Source organism: Mytilus trossulus, chromosome 11 (genome assembly GCF_036588685.1).
Source record: "Mytilus trossulus isolate FHL-02 chromosome 11, PNRI_Mtr1.1.1.hap1, whole genome shotgun sequence".
NCBI classification, from domain to species: Eukaryota; Metazoa; Mollusca; class Bivalvia; order Mytilida; family Mytilidae; genus Mytilus; species Mytilus trossulus.
In genome coordinates this window covers 52,829,762-52,851,669 of record NC_086383.1, presented here as the reverse complement: position 1 = coordinate 52,851,669, position 21,908 = coordinate 52,829,762, and the positions used below count along the sequence as shown (strand labels likewise).

Genomic DNA, 21,908 nt, shown 5'->3' with positions numbered 1-21,908 from the left:
CTCTGAGTAGTCAGGTCCAGGCCATGTGTTGTGTTGTTGTTATATTTGTTTGTCTATTTACTCTGAGAAGTCAGGTCAGGTCCAGACCATGTGTTGTATGTTGTTATATTTGTTTGTCTATTTACTCTGAGAAGTCAGGTCCAGACCATGTGTTGTATGTTGTTATATTTGTTTGTGTATTTACTCTGAGTAGTCAGGTCAGGTCCAGACCATGTGTTGTGTGTTGTTATATTTGTTTGTTATTTACTCTGAGTAGTCAGGTCAGGTGCAGATCATGTGTTGAAAGTTGTTGTATTTGTTTGTCTATTTACACTGAGTAGTCAGGTCTAGACCATGTGTTTTGTGTTGTTATATTTGTTTGTCTATTTACTTTAAGTAGTCAGGTACAGACCATGTGTTGTTGTTATATTTGTTTGTCTATTTACTCTGAGTAGTCAGGTCCAGACCATGTGTTTTGTGTTGTTATATTTGTTTGTCTATTTACTCTGAGTAGTCAGGTCCAGACCATGTGTTGTGTGTTGTTATATTTGTTTGTAATTTACTCTGAGTAGTCAGGTCCGAGCCATGTGTTGTGTGTTGTTATATTTGTTTGTCTATTTACTCTGGGTAGTCAGGTCCAAACCATGTGTTGTGTGTTGTTATATTTGTTTGTCTATTTACTCTAAGTAATCAGGTCCGGGCCATTTGTTCTGTGTTGTTATATTTGTTTGTCTATTTACTCTAACTAGTCAGGTCCAGATTATGTATTGTTGTTATATTTGTTTGTCTATTTACTATGAGTAGTCAGGTCTGGGCCATGTGTTGTGTGTTGTTATATTTGTTTGTCTATTTACTCTAACTAGTCAGGTCCGGGCCATGTGTTGTGTGTTGTTATATTTGTTTGTCTATTTACTCTAACTAGTCAGGTCCGGGCCATGTGTTGTGTGTTGTTATATTTGTTTGTCTATTTACTATGAGTAGTCAGGTCCGGGCCAGGTGTTGTGTGTTGTTATATTTGTTTGTCTATTTTCTCTAAGTAGTCAAGTCCAGATCATGTGTTGTTGTTGTTATATTTGTTTGTCTATTTAATCTGAGTAGTCAGGTCCAGACCATGTAATGTGTGTTGTTATATTTTTTTGTTTATTTACTATGAGTAGTCAAGTCAGGTCCAGACCATGTGTTGTGTGTTGTTATATTTGTTTGTCTATTTACTCTGAGTGGTCAAGTCCAGATCATGTAATGTGTTGTTATATTTGTTTGTCTATTTACTCTAAGTAGTAATGTCCAGACCATGTGTTGTTGTTATATTTGTTTGTCTATTTACTATGAGTAGTCAGGTCCAGGCCATGTTTTGTGTGTTGTTATATTTGTTTGTCTATTTACTCTAAGTAGTCAGGTCCGGGCCATTTGTTGTGTGTTGTTATATTTGTTTGTCTATTTACTCTAAGTAGTCATGTCCAGATTATGTATTGTTGTTATATTTGTTTGTCTATTTACTATGAGTAGTCAGGTCCGGGCCATGTGTTGTGTGTTGTTATATTTGTTTGTCTATTTACTCTAACTAGTTAGGTCCGGGCCATGTGTTGTGTGTTGTTATATTTGTTTGTCTATTTACTATGAGTAATCAGGTCCGGGCCATGTGTTGTGTGTTGTTATATTTGTTTGTCTATTACTCTAAGTAGTCAAGTCCAGATCATGTGTTGTTGTTATATTTGTTTGTCTATTTAATCTGAGTAGTCAGGTCCAGACCATGTAATGTGTGTTGTTATATTTTTTTGTCTATTTACTATGAGTAGTCAAGTCAGGTCCAGACCATGTGTTGAGTGTTGTTATATTTGTTTGTCTATTTACTCTTGAGTGGTCAAGTCCAGATCATGTAATGTGTTGTTATATTTGTTTGTCTATTTACTCTAACTAGTCAGGTCCGGGCCATGTGTTGTGTGTTGTTATATTTGTTTGTCTATTTACTGTGAGTAGTCAGGTCCAGACCATGTGTTGTGTGTTGTTATATTTGTTTGTCTATTTACTCTGAGTAGTCAGGTCCAGACCATGTGTTGTGTGTTGTTATATTTGTTTGTCTATTTACTGTGAGTAGTCAGGTCCAGACCATGTGTTGTGTGTTGTTATATTTGTTTGTCTATTTACTTTAAGTAGTCAGGTCCAGACCATGCGTTGTGTGTTGTTATATTTGTTTGTCTATTTACTCTAACTAGTCAGGTTCGGGCCATGTGTTGTGTGTTGTTATATTTGTTTGTCTATTTACTTTAAGTAGTCAGGTCCAGACCATGCGTTGTGTGTTGTTATATTTGTTTGTCTATTTACTCTAACTAGTCAGGTCCGGGCCATGTGTTGTGTGTTGTTATATTTGTTTGTCTATTTACTTTAAGTAGTCAGGTCCAGACCATGCGTTGTGTGTTGTTATATTTGTTTGTCTATTTACTCTGAGTAGTCAAGTCAGGTCCAGACCATGTGTTGTGTGTTGTTATATTTGTTTGTCTATTTACTCTAAGTAGTCAGGTCCAGACCATGCGTTGTGTGTTGTTATATTTGTTTGTCTATTTACTCTGAGTAGTCAAGTCAGGTCCAGACCATGTGTTGTGTTGTTGTTATATTTGTTTGTCTTTTTACTCTGAGTAGTCAGGTCAGGGCCATGTGTTGTGTTTTGTTATATTTGTTTGTCTATTTACTCTGAGTTTTCAGGTCCAGACCATGTGTTATGTGTTGTTATAGTTGTTTGATTATAAATAAATGTCACTTTTAATGTTGTACTTTGGTTTCAAATGGATTTTACACTTAGTATTGTATTTTTGTTACAGGTAGGTTTCAAATTCACTTTTAAGTTTGAATCACGGACATGTATGTTTCACATTCAATGTTGTGCTTTGGTTGCAAGTAGGTTTTTCAGTTAGTGTTGTGCTTCGATTACAGGTAAGTTTCACATTCCATGTTTAGCTTAGATTTAAAGATGTTTCACATTCAGTGTTGTGCTTTAAAAAAAGGTAGGTTTCGCATTTAGTGCTGTACTCTGATTACAGGTATGTTTCATTGTTGTGTCATGATATTGCTATTGTTCATTGGTGAACATCAGTGTTGTCATGATGTGTCTCATGTTCTGAGTAGTTTTGTGTTCAACATTAATGATGTGTGTCATGTTCTGAGTTGAACACCAGTGTTCTGTCATGATGTGTCTCATTTTTTGTATCGGACATTAATGTTGTGTTATGTGTCTCATGTTTGTTGTTGAACATCAGTGTTGTGTCTTGATGTTGTTCATGTGTTGTGTTGATCATCAGTGTTGAGTCATCTGTCTCATGGTCTGCGATGAACACCCATGGTGTGTCATGATGTGTCTCATATGTTGTGTCATGATGTAGCTCATGGTCTGTGTTGAATATCAATTTTTATGTCATCATGTTTCTCATCTTCGGTGTAAACACCAGTGTTGTGTCATGTGTTTCATGGTCTATGATTATCATCAGTGTGGTCATTATGGCGCTAATTTTTTGTATCAAATATCAGTGTTGTGTCATGATGTATCATGTTCTATATTGAACACCAATGATGTGTCATGATGTATTATGAAGAACATCAGTGATGTGTCTTATGTTCTGTGTTGAACATCAGTGTTGTGTAATGATGTGTCTTATGTTCTGTGTTGAACATTAGTGTTGTGTAATGATGTGTCTTATGTTCTGTGTTGAACATTAGTGTTGAATCATGATGTGACTCATGTTTTGTGTTGATCATCAGTGTTTTGTTATGATGTGTCTCATGTTCTGTGTTGAACATCAGTGTTGTGTCATGATGTGTCTTATGTTCTGTGTTGAACATTAGTGTTGTGTAATGATGTGTCTTATGTTCTGTGTTGAACTTTAGTGTTGAATCATGATGTGACTCATGTTTTGTGTTGATCATCAGTGTTTTGTTATGATGTGTCTCATGTTCTGTGTTGAACATCAGTGTTGTGCCATGATGTGACTCATGTTTTGTGTTGAACATCAGTGTTTTGTTATGATGTGTCTCATGTTCTGTGTTGAACATCAGTGTTGTGTCATGATGTGTCTAATGTTCTGTGTTGAACATTAGTGTTGTGTAATGATGTGTCGTATGTTCTGTGTTGAACATTAGTGTTGAATCATGATGTGACTCATGTTTTGTGTTGAACATCAGTGTTTTGTTATGATGTGTTTCATGTTCTGTGTTGAACATCAGTGTTGTGTCATGATGTGTCTTATGTTCTGTGTTGAACATTAGTGTTGTGTCATGATGTGTCTTATGTTCTGTGTTGAACATTAGTGTTGAATCATGATGTGACTCATGTTTTGTGTTGAACATCAGTGTTTTGTTATGATGTGTCTCATGTTCTGTGTTGAACATCAGTGTTGTGTCATGATGTGTCTTATGTTCTGTGTTGAACATTAGTGTTGTGTAATGATGTGTCTTATGTTCTGTGTTGAACATTAGTGTTGAATCATGATGAGACTCATGTTTTTGTTTTGTGTTGATCATCAGTGTTGTCCTCATTATGCTTATGGAGCTAATTTTTTGTATCAAAAATCTTTATTGTGTCATGTTTTGTGTTAAACATCAGGTTTGTGTCATGATTTGTCTGAGTGTTGGCAGGAAAGTGGTTCACTATAGGGCCTAGCAAGATTGTGTGAGGTAGACAAAATTTACCTTAAAACGATCGTATTTTCTTTTGATGTCCAAAAATAGGCAGATCGTACATATAAGGACTTTATCTAACGACTACATAACTTTGGGATTTATTATTATTATAATATTCGAATGAAACTGAAAATTGTATATTTTTGTTAGGATAAACAACAATTTTACCTGGCGTAGCCATGCGTAAAATGTTTTTCTGCACCTATCTTCGAAAAAATGGTATTTTAATGGAATAGAACGTAAAAACAGTAAACTGTCCCTTTTTCTTTGCATTAGGCTTTCAAAAACATTTTATATAATGTGAATTCGGAAAATTATGTGAAAATATAAAAAAGTGGCAATTGTTACCTTTCATACCTTAAGTTTTATTGATAAAACATAATATGGACTAGTCCAGTGTCCAGTATGCAGGTCATTCAATTTACTGTACACATTCACGCACGGTCTGATTTAATCAAAATACTTGTACGAAAAGCATAAACAGTTTGAAGGTAATCAAATTGCATAAGTAATAGGGGTAAACTGGGTAGGGAGAAAATGACAGATATTTCAAGTTGATATTTATGCAATAACGAATTAAAATTTGTCGACCAAAAGTTTTGCTACAATTTCAAAAATATATCATTCTGTATTGGTATCGTTTTCGGACCTTTCATTGGCGTATTTAAAGCTATAAAAAGTTTGAGCTTCAAAAGTTTACACAATAATTGACTTTATACAGAGAATTCGTCCTTATAAAATATTTGATAGTTCACAAATGGTACGTGATTTTAAAGTAAAATTATTTCTTAAAACACTGCAAAATATTTCATTCATATTGATAAAGTGGTATCGTCATAAAGTGCGTTGAAATGAACAGTGGTATAGCAAACATCGAATTCCCTCACAAAATGTTATCACACACTATAGTTGAACCACTTAGAAAACTCGTACACAAAGCCTAGCTTTTTTAAGTATCCTGCATGTGTGTCTCATGTTTACCTACTTGATATTCACCAACTTTATATTCAATGTTACAAGTTTACCTATTTGATATTAAATGTTACAAGTTTACCTATTTGATATTCAATGTTACATGTTTACCTAAATGATATTAAATGTTACAAGTTTACCTATTTGATATTAAATATTACAAGTTTACCTATTTGATATTCAATGCTACAAGTTTACCTTTTTGATATTCAATGTTACAAGTTTACCAATTTGATATTCAATGTTACAAGTTTACCAACTTGATATCAAATGTTACAAGTTTACCTATTTGATATTCAATGTTTCAAGTTTACCTATTTGATATTTGATATTCAATGTTACAAGTTTACCTTTTTGATATTCAATGTTACAAGTTTACCTATTTGATATTCAAAGTTACAAGTTTACCTATTTGATCGTCAATGTTACAAGTTTTACTACTTGATATTCAATGATACAAGTTTACCTATTTGATATTTAATGTTACAAGTTTACCTATTTGATATCCAATGTTACAAGTTTACCTATTTGATAGTAAATGTTACAAGTTTTACAACTTGATATTCAATGTTACAAGTTTACCTATTTGATATTCAATGTTACAAGTTTACCTGTTTTATAGTCAATGTTACAAGTTTACCTATTTGATATTCAATGTTACAAGTTTGCCATTTGATATTCAATGTGAAAAGTTTTCCAACTTGATATTCAATGTTACAAGTTCACCTACTTGATATTCAATGTTACAAGTTCAACTATTTGATATTCAATGTTACAAGTTTACCTAATTAATATTCAATGTTATAAGTGTAACTAACTGATATTCTATGTTACAAGTTTACCTACTTTAAATTCAATGTTTGCTCCATTCGCTAGGCAAAGCTTCAAGTCCTCTTTTCTTCCATCTGTAGCAGCTTTTATAAGTTTCTGTAAGTAAAAAATAGATTTTACATTTAACAGAATGTAAAGAGTCTAGTAACTAAATTATTTTTCACAGACAATAATTAACATTTTAAAATTACAGATTTTTATTGGTTAATACAAGTGAGACATTTTACTCTATCCCACGGCTCAACTGGAGACCATTTTTTGAATGTCACTTTTTCATGCAGACCAATCAAACATTTATAATTTAAAAGAAAACAAACTGAATTTACATAAATAATTTTAAAGATAATGCTCAAGCTCTATATTTCGACCTCACACCTTTTTATAGTCTGTCAACATTAAAAAGACATCTTGCTTCACTTTTGTTGTTTTTTCTATTAACTGTAACGATGTTATGTACATGACCTCATAGTTAATAACCTTCAATTGACAATTTGAAGAAGAGGAAAGTTTTGAAATAACACCAAACTGCTGAAACTTATAGATGTTATACATGTACTGTCAATGTAAACAAAAGACTGGTCACTGACATTTCAATTATTCACTGAGGGATATCGAAGAGTGCAACATTTTTGTTTGTATTCAAAAAGTTTTATGGGAAATTCTATTTTACAACTTTGTAATTAACAGCCATACAAACCAAACTATTTGCTCTGATTTAACCTATGCTGCGGAAAGGTACAAAACATATTTATGTTTGAGCCGTCCACATTCTGTATGTATGTGCCTGTCCCAAGTCAGGAATCTGTAATTCAGTGGTTGTCGTTTATTGATGTGTTACATATTTGTGTTTCGTTCATTTTTTGTGCATAAATTAAGCCGCTTTTTTTCTCATTTGAATTGTTTTACTATTGTTATTTCTGGGCCTTTATAGCTGACTATGTGGTATGGGCTTTTTGAAGGCGGTACGATGACCTTTATATGTTAATTTCTGTGTCATTTGGTCTCTTGTGAAGAGTTGTCTCATTAGTAATCATACCACATCTTCTTTTTTATATAAGCCAAAAGTGCTGGTCCAGGAAACTGATTAATCGAGTATCATTTTGAAGTATGGAGTATTCGAGTACTTGTTGATATTCCTACAAATTATCACATGCTTATATTTTCTATCCGATAAACAAAAAGCACTAGACTGTTTTGACTTTAAAGAAGAAAAAAATCTTACATCATTCCAATCTTCCATTATTTCCTAAAATAGAAAAAAAACATATTTATAAACTTTTGTCAGATCTAGAGTAATTATTGTTACTGTTACATGCAACTGAAAAACAAATACTGTTTTTGAACATGTAAATACTGACCTAATCTTTTCAGATATATACAAAATCAAATCATGTCGTCAACCAATGACTGCATTGTTATCCTCTACTTTAATATTAAAGGGACATAACTCTGGAGGATAAATGTCAATGGAACTTAACCAATGCTATGTTTAAAAATTCAAAAAAACATAGTTAGCTATAAAAAGCCCTGAAATAACAAATGTAAACAATTCAAACGAGAAAACTAACTGCAAAATTTATGTACAAAAAATACATATATGATAATACAAAAACAATAAACAACCACTGAATAACAGGCTCCTGACTTCGGACATTCTTATTCACTACATCATTATAATAAAGCTTCCAATGTTAACATTATCATACCTGTCAACTGACCTGTATTCTGCGGGTGTGACCCGAGATTTTCACAATTCTGAGGTATCACCAGTGACACCCGCCGGGTTATTGAAATACCCGTAAATACCGAAAATGACCCATTTTGACATGGATTTCTGAGCCTTGAGATTGATTTCATTAGTGATTTTTCTATGAAATACAGGCAATTTCGTAATTCTTTGATGAACAGGAAGTTCAGCTAGCTGTGTAAACTGTCAAATTTAGTGACCCATTAAGTGCATGGCTTCACTTGACAGCTTTGGTGTCAAACACACTGTTAATTAACACCAATTACCTTAGCCCTTTAGGTCGTAAATAAATTGTGTACAACTTGAGTTACTTCCCCTTTTTTGTCACCATTCAAAATTATTCCTTATATTTACGTTTTTCGGGGTAAAAATGATTAAATCTTGTACAAATAGAATTGAAATATATATTGAAATATTACTTTTCATTATTTTCATACCTTAATACAATTATACAATTTTTTTCCTTTAACTGTTTAACTTTATTTTACTATACTCTAATTTCAATAACTTGGTATCTCATCAGATGTTTAAGGGTTGAAAAGCCAGTAAACATAGTTCCTAATATAGAATATAAAATTAGTAATGATATTTGAGGTTGAAGTTAATATCATGCATGCAATGGTAATCAGATGTAGTACATTGTATGATTATCAATAAGAAAAGGAGTTGAGGCAGTGTTACACAAATTAATCAAAAGCTCTTAATAGTGCAATGAAATAATAATTTATAAAATTTTGAATACGTAACCATGGAAGTGAACATGTTTTGAAACTTTTAATTATAAGAAAAATGTCCCCTCAATACTGAAATTCAGCTCTAAAAAGTTTGTACATGTTGTGACCTGAGATTTCATTCTTCAATGCAGGTCATGACCTGCATTTTCATTGCATTTGTCACAGGTTGACAGGTATGCATTATGAAGGTGCTACTATTGCATAATCATTATATATGAACCTTTGATGCATAGCCTAACATGCATCAAAACACTGCACTGCAATGTACAATAAATCATTTCAACCACAGTTTTATTTGATGGCTATTCTTTTCACAATCATAAAAGTCTGAATCAAATTGAGAAGACCACATTCTACTAGCTAATAAACAGCTGCGACAGGAGCACATGATACGCCCTTCATCTTGTGTGTGAGGTTTTATGCAATAATCATAAATAGTTTCTGAGATACAGTGCGACATGTGAAAACCACCCTTTTTTATAAAAAAAAATCAATTACTCTTAAGTAAAATTTAGAATCATCACCAAAAAGAATACAGATCCTAAGATTAATTTAACTAAGAAGTGTGTAAAGTTTTAAGCAATAATCATAAATTGTTTTTGAGACACGGCACTACATGTGAAAAAAAACCATCCCCCTGTTTTAGTTACAAAGTCCAGTAACTCAAAAAGTTTTAATCTTATTTTCACCAAAAAGTATACAGATCGTTTGATCATCAAAAGAAACAACTATGTCAAGTTTCATGAAATTTGGATAAGTCGTTCTCAAGTTACACTTACAGTCAACATGCTGACGACGGACAGAAGCTGGACATTTGTATACCATAATACGTCCCGTCAAAATTTGACTTCGTTGATAGGGGACTACTTATGAATCAAGTGAAGAATAATAATAATATATATGTAATGTTTAACCTCATTTTGGTGACTGGAGGTCATACATGACATTCACTTTTCTGTTATTAAGTTGTCTCATTGGCAATCATACCACATAGTCTTGTTATTGAATCAATATTTAATTCAACAAGCATTCTGAGAGTATTGCATGACAATACATAGTCCCTAGACTTGCTACATGTCCCTTCATAATTATTATTATTTTTTGAATTTTGCCCCTTTAATAATTTTACTGCTATAACTAGGAGATTACAATTATACTGACATCTGCAGGAGGAAGGCTTTCTCCAAGGGCAATCAGTAGGCTGGCACTTATCAGTAAACATATAAATTAGTAAGAGAGAAATATTAGAAAGGGAATTGTAGCAAGTCTACATAGTCCCCTGGGTAAAAATTACATTATAATGGATCAAAATGCTAATATGTTCTCTAACTTGTCTTGGTGTAACAAAAAGTAAATATCAAGTCATTTTATTTAAGCATGACTTAAAATAGTGTGAATAACTGATTATATGAGTGAATTTTTCAAGTCCAAGGACCATAACATGCAGAAAATGATAAGATCAAAACAAAAATTTGAACTTGATCTGGAACTTGTCATGATAAAACTATATACCAATTATGATTATCAATCAATATCACTTAATAATATATTTTTTTATATATATAGCATTCAGAAATTTAGTTAATACAAAATAACAAACACACAAACTGGCACAAATGTTTCAAACAATTTACTAAAGAATTTCTTTAAAAAAATGAGTTATCTCTCTTTGTATAGACAAATGGTTTAACATAGTACTCTTACATTAGATATGATTTTTTTTTATGGACCATAGATCTGGACTAAATCATCAGAATGAAACAAAGTTCGAACTTGATCTGTAACTTGTCATGATAAAACCAGATAACAAAATATCAAATCAATATCTTTAAGAACGAAGAAAAAAGTGTGGAAAGCTGATTTGCCGGAGTGATGGATGGACAGACAGACAGACAGACGGAGTGCAAAACTTCGTCATTAGGGGACTTAAAGGTAAATATCAAACTTTGCAATAGTATAAATAATAATTTTACAACCCAGAAAATTTACATATCCAATAACAAGAGTGAAAATAGCTATTGAATAGATTTCAAAGCAAGAGTATACTAATAAAATTCAAGTTCAAACCAGTGTGATCACTGAAGTGTAAAAATAAACGTTTCACTGCTTTGCTTATTAATAATTTAAGTCTTAAATCAAACCTACTAACTTAACATAAAAAGACATAAAATATGTACTTACCAAAAATAAAGTGAAATAAAATCTGTTGAACCAATCTTTATAAATTTTCAAACAAAACAATTGCAAGAAAAAGTTTAATATTTATAGGTACTAGTAATTGCACTAAACATAAATCTATATTTATTAGCATAAGTAAAATACAAAATTGGGGAATGTGTCCAAGGGACACAGATGATGCCCCTGCATGCATCCAATGTTATAAGGGACATAACTCAAGAATGGTAAAAGTAACGACACCAAAATTCAAACTTGATCTGTGTTTTGTGGTAATAAGCATTGTGTATAATTTTAACATTTTTTTTAGACTTGAGGCAAACTTAAGTTAGTGAAAGGAAATGAAAAATTCAGCAATTTTTCCAATTGTAAAGGGGCATAACTCTAGAATGGTAAAAGTGACGCCACCAAAATTCAATCTTGATCTGTGTTTTGTGGTAATAAGCATTGTATATATTTCATAACATTGTTTGAGGCAAACTAAAATTAGAGAACGGAAACTAATTTCTGGACGTATGGATGTAAGGAAGTACAGACGGAAAAGGGTAAAACTTAATACCCCCTCTGATACGGTAGGGCATTTAAAAGGAATACATATATATATCACATTATTAATTCATGTAATAAATGACTACCCCCCTGCTGACCCCTTTCCCTCCTCAAACACACGATTTTGTTAATACAGCAAGAATGCACATGCTGAAATGTCCTGCCTGCTTTACTTTTTATGATTTACTTTATGTTGATAATGACATAAAGATGAATGAAGCTTTACTACAATAAAATAAATTTTAAACTTAACATTATCAATGATCCATGAAAATGAGGTCAAGGTCAGATAAACCAAGCCAGACAGACATGTACATCCTACACTCATTACATACACCAAATATAGTTGATCACTTTTAAAACTAGATACTCTTGGTAAAATTTGGCCCAGTAGTTTTGGAGGAGAAGATTTTTGTAAAAGTTAACAACTACAACCATATGCTCATGGACAACTGACGCCAAGTGATGAGAAAAGCCAGGTGAGCTAAAAACATATATTATACAATACATACTTAATTGATTAAAACTGATGAAAGTACATCTGAAGTCAACGAAATTTGTCAGTAAGACAGTGCCACCATCTAAAGTATCTCTGAAAAATTTAATGAATGACATATACTGTTGAAAATATCATGTGAGATATATGATGTTGTGTTTTACTTTTAATACAGGGTCAATGTCAGTGTGGGATGTAGCCTTATATAATAAGCACTCAATTTAGATGAAGTAAACGTTTTTAACAGTATGGTAGTTTTCTGCACTCTTTATTTAATACGATAGTTGATTTAGCTACGGCAAATACCTCCAATTTTTTTTTATCCTTTACCCCAAGTTCACACTTTAGTTGAACCAATCAATTTTTGAAGGAGAATAATTTCAAAATGATGTCATCATGTTCTTTGATTTGTGAGTGTCTTGCTTACTATAAAATATTGGTTTGGGGTATTTAGAATGTTAAAACTATTTGTTGATTTTCTCCCCTTTAAGAGTTTGAATATTTTACATTTGAAACAAATTTCAGTTTTAAATGATTCTATATAGTTCACATATGATGTACTTACCTATAACAACAGACTGACTGGACAGGGATCAAATCGACTGGGCAAGGATCAACTTGTCTGGACAGGGAACAAATCCACTGGACAAGGATCAACTTGACTGGACAGGGAACAAATCGACTGGGCAATGATCAACTTGACTGGACAGGGATCAAATCGACTGGGCAAGGATCAACTTGACTGGACAGGGATCAAATCGACTGGGCAAGGATCAACTTGACTGGACAGGGAACAAATCGACTGGGCAATGATCAACTTGACTGGACAGGGATCAAATCGACTGGGCAAGGATCAACTTGACTGGACAGGGAACAAATTCACTGGACAAGGATCAACCTGACTGGACAGGGATCAAATCCACTGGACAAGGATCAACTTGACTGGACAGGGATCAAATCGACTGGGCAAGGATCAACTTGACTGGACAGGGAACAAATTCACTGGACAAGGATCAACCTGACTGGACAGGGATCAAATCCACTGGACAAGGATCAACTTGACTGGACAGGGATCAAACCCACTGGATGAGGATCAACTTGACTGGACAGGGATCAAATCGACTGGGCAAGGATCAACTTGACTGGATAGGGAACAAATCCACTGGACAAGGATCAACTTGTCTGGACAGGAATCAAATCGACTGGGCAATGATCAACTTGACTGGACAGGGATCAAATCCACTGGACAAGGATCAACTTGACTGGACAGGGATCAAATCCACTGGGCAAGGATCAACTTGACTGGACAGGGAACAAATCGACTGGGCAATGATCAACTTGACTGGACAGGGATCAAATCGACTGGGCAAGGATCAACTTGACTGGACAGGGAACAAATTCACTGGACAAGGATCAACCTGACTGGACAGGGATCAAATCCACTGGACAAGGATCAACTTGACTGGACAGGGATCAAACCCACTGGATGAGGATCAACTTGACTGGACAGGGATCAAATCGACTGGGCAAGGATCAACTTGACTGGACAGGGAACAAATCCACTGGACAAGGATCAACTTGTCTGGACAGGAATCAAATCGACTGGGCAATGATCAACTTGACTGGACAGGGATCAAATCCACTGGACAAGGATCAACTTGTCTGGACAGGGATCAAATCGACTGGGCAATGATCAACTTGACTGGACAGGGATCAAATCGACTGGGCAAGGATCAACTTGTCTGGACAGGGAACAAATCTACTGGACAAGGATCAACTTGTCTGGACAGGAATCAAATCCACTGGACAAGGATCAACTTGTCTGGACAGGAATCAAATCGACTGGGCAAGGATCAACTTGTCTGGACAGGGATCAAATCGACTGGGCAAGGATCAACTTGTCTGGACAGGGAACAAATCCACTGGACAAGGATCAACTTGACTGGACAGGGAACAAATCCACTGGACAAGGATCAACTTGACTGGACAGGGAACAAATCCACTGGACAAGGATCAACTTGTCTGGACAGGGAACAAATCCACAGGACAAGGATCAACTTGTCTGGACAGGAATCAAATCGACTGGGCAATGATCAACTTGACTGGACAGGGAACAAATCATCTGGACAAGGATCAACTTGTCTGGACAGGGAACAAATCCACTGGACAAGGATCAACTTGACTGGACAGGAATCAAATCGACTGGGCAATGATCAACTTGTCTGGACAGGGATCAAATCGACTGGGCAAGGATCAACTTGTCTGGACAGGGAACAAATCCACTGGACAAGGATCAACTTGACTGGACAGGGAACAAATCCACTGGACAAGGATCAACTTGACTGGACAGGGAACAAATCCAATGGACAAGGATCAACTTGTCTGGACAGGGAACAAATCCACTGGACAAGGATCAACTTGTCTGGACAGGAATTAAATCGACTGGGCAATGATCAACTTGACTGGACAGGGAACAAATCCACTGGACAAGGATCAACTTGACTGGACAGGAATCAAATCGACTGGGCAATGATCAACTTGACTGGACAGGGATCAAATCCACTGGACAAGGATCAACTTGTCTGGACAGGGATCAAATCGACTGGGCAAGGATCAACCTGACTGGACAATGATCAACTTGACTGGACAGGGATCAAATCCACTGGACAAGGATCAACTTGTCTGGACAGGAATCAAATCGACTGGGCAATGATCAACTTGACTGGACAGGGAACAAATCCACTGGACAAGGATCAACTTGACTGGACAGGAATCAAATCCACTGGGCAATGATCAACTTGACTGGTCAATGATCAAATCGACTGGGCAAGGATCAACTTGTCTGGACAGGGATCAAATCGACTGGGCAAGGATCAACCTGACTGGACAATGATCAACTTGACTGGACAGGGATCAAATCCACTGGACAAGGATCAACTTGTCTGGACAGGAATCAAATCGACTGGGCAATGATCAACTTGACTGGACAGGGAACAAATCCACTGGACAAGGATCAACTTGACTGGACAGGGATCAAATCGACTGGGCAAGGATCAACTTGTCTGGACAGGGATCAAATCGACTGGGCAAGGACCAACTTGTCTGGACAGGGATCAAATCGACTGGGCAAGGATCAACTTGTCTGAACAGGGAACAAATCCACTGGACAAGGATCAACTTGACTGGACAGGGAACAAATCCACTGGACAAGGATCAACTTGACTGGACAGGGAACAAATCCACTGGACAAGGATCAACTTGTCTGGACAGGGAACAAATCCACTGGACAAGGATCAACTTGTCTGGACAGGAATCAAATCCACTGGACAAGGATCAACTTGACTGGACAGGGAACAAATCCACTGGACAAGGATCAACTTGTCTGGACAGGAATCAAATCGACTGGGCAATGATCAACTTGCCTGGACAGGGATCAAATCGACTGGGCAAGGATCAACTTGTCTGGACAGGGAACAAATCCACTGGGCAAGGATCAACTTGACTGGACAGGGAACAACTTGACTGGACAATGATCAACTTGACTGGACAGGGATCAAATAAATACTGATAATAGATATATAAAATAAGAATATAAATGCATCTATGTCAGGTTGAAATAATGATAACATGTTATAAAGATGCTTGTCTATTGTTTGATACCAGTTTGACCTCTTTCATTGATTGGTTGCTGTCTCATTGATATACCAATGCTTTGATATTTTGAATGTAAAATATATCTGTTAATTATCTCCCCTAGTAAGAGTTTAAAATTCTACATTCGCCTCTCTTTTTTTTTTTAATCAGTAAAAAAATGATCCTATATTATACAAAAATATAGTTTACATATAATATACACTTACCTTTAACAGCTAGACTAGACAGTGATCAAAACAACTGGTCAATGATCAACCTGACTGGACAGGGGTCAACTTGACTGGACAGGGATCAAATAAATACTAATAATAGATGTGTAAAATGAGAATATAAATGTTTCTATTTCAGGTTGAAATATTAATCACATGTTATACAGATGCTTGTGTAATGTTTGATACTATTTGACCTCTTTCATTGATTGGTTGCTGTCTCATTGATATAGACCTCTAAACCTTTACTCATACAGGATGCATTCTTTGTTTTAGTGTCTTACTTACTACATAAAAACAGGGGTCTTGTGATATTATAAATGTGAACTATATCTACCCTGTTACAGTTAAAATCCAACATTCACTCTTTTGAAATAAATTTCAGTAGTAAATGTACACTTACCTATAATAACAACTCAACTGGACAAGCATTAAATTGATTGGACAGTCAATGATCACAAGGACTGGACAATGATCACAACGACTTGACAATTCTCAAATAAATATTGATTTTAGACATTATAGATGTTCAAACTGAAAATATAAATGCAATAAACACAACACTTTATAGAGATATGTTAAAAACCATGTTGACCTCTTTTGTTGATTGGTTGCTGTCTCATTGACATAGACCTCCCATTCTTACAAGCATAAAGCACAATTTGATTTCTTAGTTTACATCTCTATCTGTAATGCTTGCAATGTTTAGTTTCAACTCCCAAATGCAATTAATTTTGTAATTGTGTCATTTTTTTTTTGTATCCCATCACAAAAGTTGCTAAATGCAAAATGTTAACTTGTTCCAAAAGAATTAACAATTTTCACAATTAACATGATTAACATTTCAATATATTTCTGAGTTTCATTTGATTAAATAAATCATAAAACGTTCCTATACAATTTGATTTGTGTGTCTTGTTTACTTGAAAAGATTGGTCTTGGGTATTTTGATTATCTCCCTTTCAACATGTTAAAGAGTTTGAATATTTTACATTTGAAACAAATTTCAGTAGTATCAAAATGATTCTATATTGTTCACATATGATGTACTTACCTATAACAACAGTCTTACTGGACAGGGATAAATCCACTGGACAAGGATCAACTAAACTGGACAAGGATCAACTTGACTCGACAGGGATCAAACCGACTGGACAAAGATCAACTTGACTGGACAGGAATCAAATAAATACTGATAATAGATATATAAAATAAGAATATAAATGCTTCTATGTCAGGTTGAAATAATAATTACATGTTATAAAGATGCTTGTCTATTGTTTGATACAAATTTGACCTCTTTCATTGATTGGTTGATTTCTCATTCATGTCATTAGGCCAACTAAATTCAATTAGTAGATTTTCATCTAAGTTTTTTTTTAAATGGGGCAGGTGGGAGGATTTTATTTTTTATTTCATATCAAACAATCTTGCAACGTGTTCTTAACATACATGTATGCAAGCGTAATAATATGCTTATATCATGTATGTCCATGTATTAAAGGAATCATACATAATTCTTAAATATCTCTTATTGGCAACCATTGTTCTACATGATGTTATTGTCGCTTTAGAAACTTAATTTTATTAAATGGAAAAACCATGTGTAGAAATGCTCTCTTCAGCTGGACTTACTACACTAAATTGATTTTGTTTTCTTGTCCCTATAAACATGATAAAATGAAGCAAATTTGCATTGGTAAGCAACACAAGAATTATGAGTACAGAATAAAATGAAACCACAAACAGTGTTGAATATATAAGGGTTTGTGCTTTAAAGATTCTTATGCAGGATGCAAACAATGTAAAACATGAACTTAACAAAAAGAAGTGTTTAATAACCCTAATTAAGGGTATTGGGACAGACGATGTCAACAAAAATAATATACGTGGGTAAATCTACATGTAGGTGTATATAAAACAGAAGATGTGGTTTGATTGCCAATGAGACAACTATCCACAAGAGACCAAAATGACACTAACAACTATAGGTCACTGTACGGCCTTCAACAATGAGCAAAGCCCGTACCGCATAGTCTGTTTGCCGACTTTTTGAACTCGTGCTTGAGTCAGTCATTGTTTTTACCAATGAGTTCCACGATTCTTTCGCTTTGGATATCATTTTGAAATTGAGTCCAAAATTCCTGACACAAAGTCATTGACATTGTACAGTATCAATAAAAAAAATCCACGGTTTTCTAATCATAGAAATTTGTGTCATGCAGCAATTTGCATTCTAGGAAACAGCGTATTAATCGTAAGCCGAATATGTTATGCCCTTCCCGTAATCAATCTCTATTCTCGGTAGATCAGATGTTGGCATCATAGATCTGTAGAATCATTTTAAATTACTCGAAGAAATACAATAATCTAGTTGAGACAGAAAGTTTTGAATGAAACGAAAGTATTGACAGTTACAGGTAATGGAAATAAACAAAATCCGGAAATCGTAAATTTTCAAATGTAAAAAAAAATGGGGCAGGACGATTTCAGAGGGGTGGGCGGGGATGAAAATGTAATGTATCAATTAATTTTAATTGGCCTTAATATAGATATCTAAACTTTTACTTTTACAAGAAACACTGTTTGTTTTTAGTGTCTTGATTATTGTATAAAAACACAGGTGTTGTGATATTTTGAATGTATATTGGTTAATTATCTCCCCTTTTCAGAGTTTTAATTGTACATACGCCTCTCTTTAAAAACAAATTTCAGCAGTAAATGATCCTATATAGTTCACATACAATGTACACTTACCTATTATATCAACTCAACTGGACAAGAATTAAATTGTCTGGACAAGGATCACAGGGACTGGAAAATTATCAAATAAATACTGATAATAAACATTATAGTTTTTCAAACTGAAATCTATATAAATGAAAAAACAACACTTGGTCTATTTTTAAATAAAATGTTGACCTCTTTTGTTGATTGGTTGATGTCTCATTGACATAGACCTTCCATCTTACATTTATAAAGAACAAAGTTGATTTCTACATGTTCTAAGTTAACAACTCTATTTGTAATGTTTGCAATGTTTTGTTAGTCTCTTAAATAATAGAATTAACACCTTTATTAATAATCATGATAATTAGTCAATGGTTATAATTCTGATTGCTATGATATCACATGCAATGCAATCAGCTGATTATTCTGTAAAAATCAATACATGTGACGAGTGAATTTATGAAAATTAACCAGATGGGCGAAGTCGAACCAACCGTTTTATATATATTTCCAGCGCCTATTTTTTTCGCCAATCATGATTTTTAATCGCCACAATTATTTTTTTTCGCAAAATGCAAAAATGGCGAACACCAGTCGAAACCCTGCATAGATCAATGGTACAGACAGAGTTGAGACCAGTTGAGACTAAATTTTAAGGTCAAGACTAGTTAGGTACTGTCAAGATAATGCCGAGCTTGTCAAGTAAAATCTGTGGCTGTTCTCAACATTACTGGTTGAGCAAAAAATATGATCTTTTCAGACTCTGATATTTTGTAATTCATCACATTTATAGCTTCTCTACTATGAGTTTACAGCTACAGTGTATGAATATATTTCAACAACATGGATATGAAATAGTTTATTGCTTTATGCTCGACACAAAACCCAATTATAGCTAATAGATTTATCATTAAAAAGAATATGTCCATAGTACACGGATGCCCCACTCGCACTATCATTTTACATGTTCACTGGACCGTGAAATTGGGGTCAATACTTTAATTTGGCATTAAAATTAGAAAGATCATATCATAGTTAACATGTGTACTAAGTTTCAAGTTGATTGGACTTCAACTTTATCAAAAACTACCTTGACCAAAAACTTTAACCTGAGCTTCACACTATCTTTTTCTTTGTTCAGTGGACCATGAAATTGGGGTCAATACTTTAATTTGACATTTAAATTAGAAAGATCATATCATAGTTAACATGTGTTCTAAGTTTCAAGTTGATTGGACTTCAACTTCATCAAAAACTACCTTGACCAAAAACTCTAACCTGAGCTTCACACTATCATTTTCTTTGTTCAGTGGACCATGAAATTGGGGTCAATACTTTAATTTGACATTAAAATTAGAAAGATCATATCATAGGGAACATGTGTACTAAGTTTCAAATTGATTGGACTTCAACTTCATCAAAAACTACCTCGACCAAAAACTTTAACCTGAAGCGGGACGAACGAACGGAGGAACGGACGCACAGACCAGAAAACATAATGCCCCTCTACTATCGTAGGTGGGGCATAAAAATGTTTTGCATGGTCAAAGGCTTAAATGGTTTTTATATATGCCACTTAGATCACTTTTCTTTGATCTGTATAGTAAATTAAATCATTAATGGCTGATTTCATTATAACTAAATACTGTTTATATAAAGGTTCATAATACTCTGAATTAACTGCACAATTTACCTGAATCACTTTCCTTATTTCTATATAACAGATCTATGTAGGCCACATGTATATATCTAACAGGACACAATTTACCTTAATCACTTTCCTCCTTTCTATATACATATATAACAGATCTATGTAGGCCACATGTATATATCTAACAGGACACAATTTACCTGAATCACTTTCCTCCTTTCTATATAACAGATCTATGTAGGCCGTATGTATATATCTAACAGGACACAATTTACCTGAATCACTTTCCTTTTTTCTATATAACAGATCTATGTAGGCCGTATGTATATATCTAACAGGACACAATTTACCTGAATCACTTTTCTCCTTTCTATATAACAGATCTATGTAGGCCACATGTATATATCTAACAGGACATTATTGTTTTTATGTTTCTGTTCTCTTTTCTTCAGCTTTCATTACTTTTTAGACCTAAAAAAAAGAGTATTAAAATAACATTTTGTTTGTGCTGAAAAATGACAAATCTAGTCCCAGTTTCAATTCTAAAACATGTAAAATAAAATAGTTTCCCCCTTTTTAAACACATTACACATGTGTCTGTTTCAAGTCAAGAAGATTAATGCAAGTTGCGGGGCCAAATATTCTCCATGAAAATGAGATGTGCTAATGCTTATATATATGCATACCAATTAACATTGGTCTACCACTTGTGGTTCCGCTTGAACTGACCAAATCCAAACAAATACATGTAAATGAAGCAAAAGTTTTAATGTCAATAGACCATTACTAAGGGGGCAGGGCCAAATAATCTCCATGGAATCTGTGTTTTGTAGTGATAAGTCATGTAAGAATTGTCAAATTGAGAATGGAAATGGGGAATGTGTCAAAGAGACAACCTGACCATAGATAAGACAACAGCAGAAGGTCACCAATAGGTCTTCAATGCAGTGAGAAAAGGCGTCCTTCAGCTGGCCCCAAAACAACTATACTAGTTCAGTGATAATGAACGCCATGCTAAACTCCAAATTGTACACAAGAAACTTAAATCAAAAACAAGAGGCTCTCAAGAGCCTGAATCGCTCACCTTAATTTTTTTGGTTAAGTCTCTCATCAATGATTATTTTGGCTTTTCAATTTATTTAAATGTTCTTTGAATCGTCCTATTTTCTTCAAAAGCAAAAAAAAAATCATTTTCTCCTATGTTCTATTTTAGCCATAGGACATGTAGGAGCTATGTTTCTTGACATACTAGGAAATAAAATATAAAATTTATACTAGATACTCTGAATCTCATTTAGCCTAAGTTTGGCTGAAATTGATACAGCAGTTTCAAAGGAGAAGATTTTTTAAAGTAAGTCAACATGATGAACAAATTGTGAAAAAAGTCTTTAAAGGGCAATAACTCCTTAAGGGGTCAATCAGGGTTTCCCCTTGGTCAATTATTTTTTTCGCCACCTCTTTCGCCAGAAAAATATATTTTTCGCCACTTTATTATTTTAATCGCCAAGTAACA

At 34.1% G+C, this 21,908-nt stretch overlaps 1 protein-coding gene across 1 annotated transcript in view; it reads right to left on the bottom strand.

The window, feature by feature from the left end:
* The window catches only part of LOC134690155 (death-associated protein kinase 1-like), a 78,528-nt gene that overhangs the window by 40,155 nt on the left and 16,465 nt on the right, over positions 1–21,908 (bottom strand). The window contains exons 2-9 of the mRNA XM_063550132.1: positions 20,746–20,866; positions 18,772–18,828; positions 17,069–17,206; positions 16,418–16,548; positions 16,012–16,107; positions 12,168–12,247; positions 7,673–7,696; positions 6,466–6,546 (exon numbers count right to left, since the gene is read on the bottom strand). Of these exons, the coding sequence (XP_063406202.1) occupies positions 6,466–6,546; positions 7,673–7,690 (99 nt within the window). The 5' untranslated portion in view covers positions 7,691–7,696; positions 12,168–12,247; positions 16,012–16,107; ... (2 more) ...; positions 18,772–18,828; positions 20,746–20,866. The remainder of the gene's footprint in view (positions 1–6,465; positions 6,547–7,672; positions 7,697–12,167; positions 12,248–16,011; positions 16,108–16,417; positions 16,549–17,068; positions 17,207–18,771; positions 18,829–20,745; positions 20,867–21,908) is intronic.